Genomic DNA, 12,219 nt, shown 5'->3' on the forward strand with positions numbered 1-12,219 from the left:
GTATTTAATATATAAAATTATACGACCGACGAAGAAAGGCTGCAGACCGGCGTGGAGGGAGACGTTGACGAATATAATGTGAGATAAAAACAATTTTAAAAAAATAACGTCTCAAACTATCAAATATTTTTCTCCAATAAACTTACATAGCTGGTAGGTATAGAGTATACTCGTCCAAAATGTGATTTTTGTACAACAACAAATATTCTGCTTTGAAATAAGGAATTAAAAATGCATGCATCGTTACAACAAAAGGTAAACAATTTAAAAAAAAATTAATGATATAAAAAATAGGAAAAAAAATATCTTTTTAACGACTTAAAATTATGTAAAAACAACATTTTCAAAAACAATAATATAGCTTTTGAAATAACAAGTGTCTAATGAATCGCCCAATATTATAGATATATGTGACCCTGCTAATTTTAAACTTACATAGGCCAATGATGCAGCAGTTGCATCCTGTAAGTAGGCTATGTTGTTGTTTTCCATTTGTAGCACATATCGGTTATGTGCGTCAAATTGATAAGTGACTAAAAAAATTTACTTTCCTACAATTGGGGAACAAATTATTACAAAATAATATACTTTTAACAGTTGAACAATCGCATCGCACGGCCAATGCACATACTACAATGGATAGCTGATATTGATAGTACCTACCTACCTCTATATTATAATAATATAATATACGTTTTATGATTTTACGAGACTTGATCAAAATTACAGATTGAAACAGAAGCAGTACAATGATGTTATTATAAAAAGTTTGTAGTATCTTTTTTTTTTAGTACAAACATAATTATTATTGTACTATATTATTATACGTCTTATCTATGCATAAAACCGTATTTCATATAATAATATTTACAAAGAAATAAAAAATGCATTTACCTATACAATACGCAATGCTCTTGTGCAGTTATGTTTCATTAAGTTCCAATGGGAGCGATGAGCTACATCGGATACATTTCCAATTTATTTAAAATATTGTTTCTTTAGTACCTACGGGTACGAAATGCAATAAGAATAACATGTTTCGTGTTTCTATAAAATATACAATACAGGTAGGTACCTACGACCTAAAAATTGTTTATCGTTTACAATATTCGAAATAAGTGCAGAAGATGAGTATAATTACACAATTCAAACCGTCTAATTTTTTTTTGCTTTTTTATTTATTCATGCGAATATAAAATCCAATTTAAAACTTCTGCCTCGCATGTATGATGTCTGTTTTTATTAAAGTTACATTATGTGTTATAAGCTTTTTGTTTGTAGGTACCTACCTACTTTTATTTTACATTTTCGTTAATGTTTCCTTAATTTTTTTAACGACTACATTACACACGATACCTATATTTTTATAGAGCTTTTTTTATTTTGAGTTATTTAACTATACATTCTACAGCCATTATCTTTGGTTAATTAATTTATTTCGTCGTGCCAAAAACTTTTAAAAAAATTCTGGTAATTAGAAAACTAAACTTGAGATCGAGATTAACGGATTTGAATAATGAAAGGGAAACTTACAGATTTCCAAATAAAATCTACATTTTAAGGCTATCGATATTGTTCACAATTGTTTATCTTAAAATACAAGTTTTTATAGAAATATTTGTGTACAGCCAACATTTCGCCAGTAAAGTTTTTATCCAATATAAAAGCATTTATGTCTGGGACTTCACTGAAATGCCAAATGGCGAATGTACAGTTCATAATTTCTAAAGGAATTATTATGACACACAAAAAGTTGACTTTTCTTTCTTCTAAATATTGTTTATGGCGTATAATAATGGAAAAAACATAATTTTCATCTTTTGGTAAACTTACGAAAAAGTTTTCTTTTTTTATCAACTAAACGAGAATTAATAATTTTGATGTGATTTCAAAATAAATCTAGTTAATATATAGGTATACGAATTATTTTAACAAGGAATTTAATTTAATTTATAAGGATGTTTTATATCAATATTTAAAACGCTTAACTAATGAAACCAAAAATAAAAATAAAAAAGTATAAAAAGTACATATTATATAAGAAACCGGGAAGCTCGATCTGCAGTCAACTTTAGGACTCAAGGGTACCTCATCATTGAGTAAGTCACTGTAATGAATGTGATGAATTTTAAATTTAATGATAAATCATTGAATACGAAAAACGATGCTAAGTAAAGGAGATTAGAGGATCAGATTCTGCTTCTCATTATTATTATTTCAATTATATTTGATGAATTAATTTTTACGAAAAACACAAATACCTACATAGTACATATTATAGTATAGGTATTATCGCATATATCTTCTACGTAAAGCATTAATGATTATAATATTATATCATATATTATTGCTCTTAACTTATAACTCAATACTGTTTGCCGTAGAACGGTGTAAACATGTTCGTTGTATGAATGTAGCATAAAATTAGTCTAAATATTTTTAATAATAAGTCACAGTGTCCATAGAAAATTCCATTAAAATATCTATCTAGTTAAAGGTTCGAGTCCCTGCGGTAATTTCATTCGGAATTTCAACAAAAAACAAAATCAATTTCCTCAAAAATTGATGTCGCGTAAAATATATTCCCGTTTTTTCCAATTATTAAGAAAAGATCTGATTATTTCCCACTTTTGACTTCCTAGATTAAATTTGTTACCAGAAACCACTTTCAATGATAAGATTAAAGCAATTTTTCTGCTCCAAAACGTGACCACTGAAAAAAAAAACACATTTTAAAACTAATACATTCCTCGTTTCGCTTGGGATTTAAAAAGAATTAGAGTTTAAATATTTTTGGGTCTCTTGTCATTTGGCGTTTTCGTCTCTTCTGTTTTTCTAAATAATTAATATGTAGTATAATATAATACCAACATAGTTACTCCGTATAATTTTTTTTTCGTAACATTCTTAAGTGCATATAACATGTATAATATATGTATAATGTATAATATATAACGATATAATATTTTATTTAAAAAAAAATTTAATTAATACAAGAATTATGATGAAATTATAATGAAAAAACAAATACATACATTTATTATATATGCAAAAACCCCGATTTCATAAACTAAAATATTAAAATTCTATACGGATTACTATTGGCTACAATCATTAATAAGTAGAAATTTATTCGATGCCCACCTTGAAATTTTTTTATCGTCCTTACATATATAATTATTATTAAATAGAACATAATATTATAATTGAATACTCCATACACAAATGGAAAAGATTCATTCGTCATCGAGGTATGTTGGCATGTATAATAATAAGAATGATAAAAATAAAAATAAAAATAAAATAATAATACCTAGTAATATAATTTTGAACCAAAGTCGCAGTGTTCAAGTGTCAGTCACCGGAGTTTTGTCGAGTGCCCATATTTCAATGGGCATTTTTTACATTTATAGCGTGTGCGTGTGCGCCCAGAAAGGACCTCTGACTTTCAGAAAAAATAATATATATTTCTTTGAGTCTCTTTTTACTGTCTCATTTTATAATCTTGTTTTTTTTTTCCAGACCGATGAAGAGCCCATTACAAACAAGCGTAAATACTTGGCAGACGACCGGAGCGACTCGGGCAAGGATTTGAAAAAAGTAAGAATACCTCTATTGTAGCACTATAATTATAATATATTTCTAATTTCTATTTTATTTTACTCGGTCTGTAATCATCGACTTCGACCGCATATCCAATGTGACTATAATATCACAATTATTATTATATTGTTATTTCTGAAAAAAACTTTCTTCCTCCACGTCATAATAAATATAGTTTTACTATTTTGATCGACTCGTCACTATATCACCTCAAAATTAATAAGTGCCTAATATAAGAAATGTATATTGTTTAATTCAAATCAATTTCAATACAGTAGGTCAATCTTTTGTCAACGAAGAATAATAATATATTATTATAGAGTAAAAGGCGTTTAAAACTTGTTCTGGCCGTCTCCGTTTAACAATCGGTATCACGGGTACTACAGAATATAATTATTTTTAACGATACAGTAGATGGTGCATTTTGTTATTATTATTATTTTTTTAAGTTTATACTGTTGTGAATAACATTATGCTTTCTTTACAATTTTCACTTGACTTGAAAGTAAAATGTTCAGTAAGATTCATTCTAGTGATTATTCTATTCGTCAGCGTTTGATTTCTTCGAACGATTATTGTATAAAGAATGGCACGGAATTTTAATCAGACAAATGTTTATGTCACGACTATTTTTATAGCAGCTGTGATTTCCATCTTCTTATGTTTTATCAGTGTGACGCACAAAAGGAAACCATGAACTGATGAAATATTAACCATACACTGCAGTAGTAACTTGTAATTTAAAATATTAAGTACCAATATCATAATAACAAAATACTTCTACTAAAATAATCTAATAAAATACAATTCATAAATCGTCGTTGACACAAAAAACCATTCCATGTGCAAAAACCCGATTTTCAAGAGACAAAAAACGTTTTAAATAAAAAAATCACATATGAGCTATTTCATAAATGATTATTATTGTATGTTATTGTATACTGCGGCCCATGGGAGAGTATTACAGTTTTGCGCATGCAGACTGTAGGCATTCCCCACGTTGTGCCATTTAGGCAAGTTAATTATTTTTTTGTAACTCAGTTCAGTTAAGTTAATATGCACCAATAACAAAAAATTAAAAGTTAAAAGTTAATTTAACTATAGGTTAACTCAGTTAAGTTAAAAGTTAATACACACTTTTTGTTAACTTTTTATTAAGTTAAAAAAACGTTTGTTTGTTTATACAACGCTAGCGTACTTAATTTTTTTCCAACCCAAAACTAAATATTATAGACTATAGTGTCTATACCATTGTTTCCCAACCTTTTTACCACCACGGACCACTTCCACAATATTTTATAGGTTGCGGACCACCTCAATTTTACACAAACTAGGAAGACCTTTTTTTTTTTTTTTTTTGCTCATTAACAAGAATACACAAAATTTATTGAAAAATTTTTATTATTTTACTGTACTATTATATATAATTATTTAATTATTAAACTTTACTAATAATTTACTTAGTGTGATTTTTGTCACAAATATTTTTCGCTGTTCAAAAAAAAAAAATAATTTTTAATAGAAAACTAAGAAAGGTACCGCGGACCACCTATGACTGGCCCACGGACCACCGGTGGTCCGCGGACCACCGGTTGGGAAACACTGGTCTATACTTTATACAGTATTTCCATGTAAGTTAGATTCGGATGATATACATTTTTAACCTGATACAACTCACGGTAAATATTTTTTGACACGAAAACGAAATTGCCCGAAATAGTAAAATATAATAAAATAAGAAACAAAATAAATTAATTAAACTTACTTCTTAAAATGAAAAACTAATTCGTAAATTAAAAAAGAAATTTAGTAAGTTAACAGTTAAGTTAATGAAAAGCCAAAAGTAACTAGTTAAGTTAAAAAGTTTAAAAAAATTAACTTCGTCAGGTGACAGCAATACTCTCTTGTGGGCCTCAGTATGGGTAATACACATAGAAGAATTTATTTGTTATTTTTTATTAATTCTATAATGCAGATAGCACATAGAGGATTTTATCCATAAATAGCTTATTTCTTTCTGAATCCAGGAATACCAAAACTTCAAAATCATAAATTTGGCAAATGGGAGGTTTTTTTGTATTAACAACAAAATATTAATTATTTGTAAAATACCTATTTGCTAATATCTTATATATTTGAACAATGTATTGTTCCTATATTTTTTAAAAAGTATGATTGCCGAGGTATACTAAATGACATAAATAGGTTTTCTCCATTAGTCCATCACACGTTAAACTACGTTGCAGCATAATACAATAAATTATTGGATACATTTGCTAATTTAAATATACATTTTAACGGCAGTCGGTATTAGATATTATACCAGTAAGTATACTATTGACGGAAGAGTGTTATGTTCGTTTTAATCACGGGTAGATAAATTTCGGTTTTGTTATTTTACTTTTTCATTGACAACGTGTCAAAATATATATAATATTATATTCCTTGAATGCAAGTTAAATTGAAAATTTAAGCCCATTATGAAACGTCTTACTCAATTTGTTGCGAACGTAATATGACGCGACATTGATGCAGGGTCCTACTCTGGGGGTAATCTCCTGCAAATGACAAGTTTTACATATAAATTAAATTATTTTAAAGTAACAATGTGTTATCATAAAATCTAATTAAAGAAAAATATTTATGTTTTCGTTATAGTGTTTACTGTTTAATACTTTATTACCATTCAGAAACCATTTCAATTAATTACAGGTAGTTCACTGATTACTATAGGTAGCGCACCGATAATATTGTAATTTATTACGTGCAAATACCTAATATTCGTTAATAATAATTATATTACACTCTTATATTACCATCTCGATTCAACAAAATCGAAACTTTGGCAGTTTAATTGAGATTCCAATGTGAAATTTATTCATTTTTTCAAATAACACGATATTAGACCAAGTTTTGAACAGTCAGATTAATTGACAGGATTTTGGACGAAACGATTTTATAAACCTGTATGCATAATTCTACATTTCTAATGCAGATATTCTAGTGCATTTTTCTAGTGCATTTAATGTAATATATGACAAATAACCCCCCTTCTGACACAATTCAAAAAAGGCTTAATTTTTTCTTCTATTAATACATATTTAATTTATAACCATTTTGTTGTAGGTATTATTATTTATTTATGGCATGAAAAAAAGGTAATTTTGATATCGGTAAAATTTCGAATGAATGAAAGCAACTAATATTTTAAACAATACAGAGTAATATAAATGTGTACGGTTTTCACACTTTTGATACCTTACTAATACTAATTTAAGGTATTCATATATATACTATATAAGGTAATAAATATCTCACTACTCGTTGACATTTTAAGCGCTTTTTCAAAAAACATTTTAGATCATTGTATGGTCAATGGAAGATAGTAGTCATATTCTTTTAGAAAAAAATAACTAAAATTACAATATACTTACATTATATTTCAAATTAGAGGCACTGACGTTAAAATTAATCAACATAGGTACCTACTGTATATTATATAATATGAATATTATGCTCATATATATTCGCCACGAACAATATAATATTATTGTACCTATGCTATATTATACGGTTTCCCACATTTCCTCGCATTTCCGATGACAAAAGACGAGTAGGTACCTACCATGTGGAGGAGCGTACAACAATAAAAAAATACCTAATTAAAAGTAGGCCGTGTTTCCGTGAAAATAGGTAAGCTGGGGTTGTAGAATAAAACGGTGCTACACCTCTTTCAAAAATATAAAAAGACATCAAAGTAAAACACCATTGCAAATATTATACATTTTTACTTTGAAATGGAATTTTCATAATTAACATTAAGCTATTTTTTGACGGACCCTTGTACTTTAATCACGAGAAGTATATATACTTGAACAGCACTTGAGTAAATTTTAGTGGTATTTCCGTGTATCAAAAAGCCAGTTGTATAATTTCAATAAGTTTATAGCTTGGTTTGTATAATAATGGCCGACGAGTCGTCTGAGTTTGAGTTTAAACAATAGTGGTCCTTCATTATATATTTTTATTCGTTTTTAATTTGTTAAATTTATTTTTACTCTTAAATGCTAGTGATTGCAATAACAAGCGACTGTTATATTAGTTAAGGCAAATCGCTGTGTTTGAGCTTTTACAAATTTTGGATATAATGGAATCCTGGAATTTGTAGTACAAATAACACGAATCGTGGTAGTATATACCTGGTATTTATGTGTTTTTGATTCAACATAGATGAAAAAACAACTCTGGATAAGTCATCTATATGATTTCATAAATATTAGTAGGTGGTTTTACAAAATTGTTTTTCTTTTAGAATAATAAACAACATTTAAAAATCAATGACTTTTAACTTTTAAATAAAAACAATATATTTTTATTAAGTACCAATTTTATATTTTACATAATCTTATAGTTTTGGAATATTTTGGAAACATGATTTCCTACTTTGGTTATATTTATTATTATCGTTTTAAATTTAATGAGTAAGTGGTAATTAGAATTGCATGACTGACTTTAACTATGTAATCCAATATCTATACTATTGAATATTATAAATATATGGTCTTATAAAAATGAATAATTCCATTTTTGGAAAAAAAACAAATATTATCAGTTATTTTTTTTCATAAAAAGTTTAAAGTGTACATTTGAGTCCCTGTTGTAACTACATTTTAAGGGGTTTCATAATTTCACTCATGTGTCACTCGCAGACGTTTATTCTTGTCAACATTCTTATAGTTATTCAACGTTATGATAATACGGACATAATTATTATTCTTCATTCGTTATGGAATAGTTAGTTATCCTCCGTATTACGGTTTTATCGTTTACTATCAAAGAAAAAAATAATGATATGGAAACCTAAAATTCCTTCAGAAATCATCGTCAATGCAACTTACTGTGATAAAAATGACTTTTTTCATACAGTTTTATCTATTCGTTTTTCTCTTTAAAATTGTTAAACTAATTAATTGTCTCGACCTCCTATATGAACGACTCACTGTGTATACAGCAATATCATATTACTATAGTGCTATACAAAACAAACGACAATCAATCAATTAATATACAGAGCGATTCACCAAGCATGCTCACCCCATCTTAATTTTTCAATAATGCAGTCATTCGAAATCTGATTTTTGAAATTTTTATACATACCTACTTAAAGATCATATTTTTATATTCATGAGATTTTTTATACTACGCAAAGAGTGTCCTGTGGGTACATAAACTTCTTTTTTTTTTAATTACTACCTTTATTTTGAGTAAGTTGTTCAACTTTTTGTAACCACTAAAGATTTTTTTAATTTATTATTTCAAAATTCAAATAGCAGCACTTTCAGTACCATGTCTGTGAGTCTGTGATGCCTGTGGATCTTTTATGAGTAATAACAACATTTCTATATATTTTATGATTAATTTTTATTTACGCCGATACATTTTTTCCAATCGTACACTGCTTGCTGAGTGAACTATGAAATTCGATATGACTTATTATATTATATGAATCCATAGTTAATAATATAAACTTTGCTCAGGCCATTTGACCGTTCCCACCTAATAATTGTTCACTCATCAGTCAATATACATAATCAAGCACGATTATTGGACCCAGTAATTGTTGACAGTTCAAAAACATATAATTCATAATAATGATAAAATGCATGCTGTACGCACAATACTTATTTGAATTAAGATTGTGGGAGATTATATTTTTTACGACGTTTATCGAATTTGACAATAATACAACAATTCTAAATTGAATGAGTTTATGTTAAAACGTTCCAACAGCATTATATAATTTTCTTCAAACATCTAAAATCTACTATCTGCTTGTACATCATATTATTAAGAAGTCGAGGAAAAACAATTTATCGTAGAAAACGGTTTCAGTGTTTTCGATGTCAAAAACATGATGCCATTCTCCTCAAAATGGATTGCTTAGAACTCCTCAATCGTCCGTCAACATATGTGTTTTATCACCACTTCGCATTTTGTTTTTATTCCATTAAGAACTGAAGAGCCAATAAATCATTTTTATCAGATATAATATAAAACTTATATAATATTATATACCTTGCAATAAATCATAATCATTTTCCAAGTGGTCGGCCGGTGGACACTGAGCGTATACCCTAAACTCTAAACGCGTAGTGACATTTTAATATCCCTAGAATTGCTTCATAATACCATTGATTATTTGTAATCAATGATAATACTGTAAAGTAATTGGAGAAAATTGTGAAAAAAAAAATAATAAACATTTAAATTTAAAATCCGTCGCTCGACGATACAATACTGATAAATAGCTAAGATTGAGTGCAAAACGTTTTCTACAGCCGGCATCTTTTCAAAACGAAGCGCATGAAATAAATTACAAACCATTTGTGTTGTAATTATTTTTTTTAATGACTTACCCTTTCAAACAATTTTGTAAATAAACGCCATTGGCATCTAATTCTGTTTTAAATTGTTTTTTTTTTTTTTTTAACGTGCATGTTAATTGTTGATTAAGTTAATTTAATCAATCGTTCATTTTTAATAATTACACAAAAATCGTGGTTTAAAGACTATTATAATATAATTAACATTAAAATTATGGTATAATATATAGTTTAAATAAAAACATACCTACTGATTTGGTAATTAATTCTTCATTATGATAGAGAGTTCTTTGAAATATTTCAATTTAATTGAATTTCATTCACGTTTTAAAAACAAAATCAATTTTGATACTATTATGATATATTTTTTTAGGTATAACATTTTTGCATTTTTCTGAATTATATGTTTTAAATTGGAAAAAATATTTTTTTAAAAAAGTATCTATACCTATATCAATTTGCGATAGTTGTTAAAAGAATAATCATGTCGTTATAATTTAATATTTTCCTCTTTTCGCTTTATGGAATTCAGAATTATATTATTGAAAAAATTGAACTATATTACTTACAATATCTGAGATATTCGAATTATAGTAATAATTATAGGTACTTATATACATACATTTTTTAGATACAGAAATTGCCACTTATTTAACTAACCGTGAGTTGAGATATGGGACTCATTCGCCTATTGAACTCCAATATTGGTTGATCCCGATTTACACGTTTACTAATACTTAAAAAGCAATTCGTCCATATTGGACTCACTACGCTCGTTAATGGGATGTTTTAAGAACGTACATCATCATTTTTAAATCTATTTTCCAATTTTATCAAATAATTTCATGATTTCTTTGAATTATCACATCAAAAAGTATTCAAATTTTTTAAAATATTATTCTTACATAATTTTGAGTCATTGCAAACAACGTTTTTGAAAATAATTAATATTTTCTATTTTTATTTTTATCAATTTTCATTTTTTGCCTGCGGAACCCTTATGTTGATAAGAAAATTCTACGAAGCACCAAAAATTAGGAATGTTTATAAAATATACATAACTCATGAAAATTGGGGCATGAGTGATTTGCTTATTAATTTGTTTCTTATTATAATATAATCATAAACGACATAAAGTAGTTGTTAAAAGTGGACGATAAAAGCAATATAACCTTCTATCAATATTCGTATTTGACTACGAAACAAAAAATGCTGGTTATTATTAATAAAATAAACATGATAAGCCAAATATTTTTTGATTTTAATTTAATTCAGATATGTCCATTGAGCCCCTGGATTACTCTCACGGAACCCAGTTTGAGAACCACTGATCAATAACGAATATAAAAAGTGATTATAGAACAATGAATTTAAATCGTATAGTCGAGACGTACATTGATAACAATCTCAACAACTCTACACAAACGTTCGAATAAATATATGAAATATAAATACCGACCAAAATAAGAATAGCGATTTGACAGTTTTTCAATTTTCTCCATAAATCGGCCTTAAAAAGGTCAGCGTCTAAAACTAAACAATAACCTAGCATGTGTACTCCACTCATCATCTCAAACTCCCAAAGGATGGAAATGCTGGGACATTTGTACGAATTTTACTAAAGGTTTGGTAAATGCGTTCCGACATACAAGGAGTTTCTGTCATATAGTTCTAGAAAATGGTATTACATTTTGTATTTTTAACATTTTATCTATTTTTTTTTTAACATTCATCCTCGAAACACACATAATATAGTCATATCATTGTCTTACCCGTTTAAATTCAGAAAGTTAAAAAATACATTTAAATAAAGAATCATAATGTATCATCTACTTTGTACATTGGATGTAATATTACTTTTGTTAATTTTAAATTGATAACTAACAGTTTTGTTTTTCATTCTAATCTAAATAATTTAAAAATTTACATTCTTTCCACATAATATTATGTCATATTATATGTTTGATGGTTGCACTGGATGCTCGTGTTACCATATTAAAACTAAAATAATTATTATTACAGCAACATTATAATAATATTATGTTATAAGTCATTAGTTTATTAATTATTACCGACGTCCAAAATACAAGAGGTATAGGTAAAAAGCAGACTCTCATATTTAACTAGGATACATTTATTGTGAAACCCTGTCATATTATATTATTATTGTTGTATTTATATCATACTAAATGGTATTTACTTAATCGCAGTATTAAGTGTGAACTGTATTTTC

The 12,219-nt window shown here is 27.3% G+C and overlaps 1 protein-coding gene across 1 annotated transcript in view; it reads left to right on the plus strand.

Annotated features, from left to right (window-relative positions):
• The window catches only part of LOC100162449 (RNA pseudouridylate synthase domain-containing protein 2), a gene marked incomplete at its 5' end in the record, with an annotated part of 153,378 nt that overhangs the window by 110,820 nt on the left and 30,339 nt on the right, over positions 1 to 12,219 (plus strand). The window contains one exon of the mRNA XM_029485782.1: positions 3,523 to 3,600. Coding sequence (XP_029341642.1) covers positions 3,523 to 3,600 — 78 coding nt within the window. The remainder of the gene's footprint in view (positions 1 to 3,522; positions 3,601 to 12,219) is intronic.

The sequence above is a fragment of the Acyrthosiphon pisum genome, chromosome X (assembly GCF_005508785.2).
Source record: "Acyrthosiphon pisum isolate AL4f chromosome X, pea_aphid_22Mar2018_4r6ur, whole genome shotgun sequence".
Lineage (NCBI taxonomy): Eukaryota > Metazoa > Arthropoda > Insecta > Hemiptera > Aphididae > Acyrthosiphon > Acyrthosiphon pisum.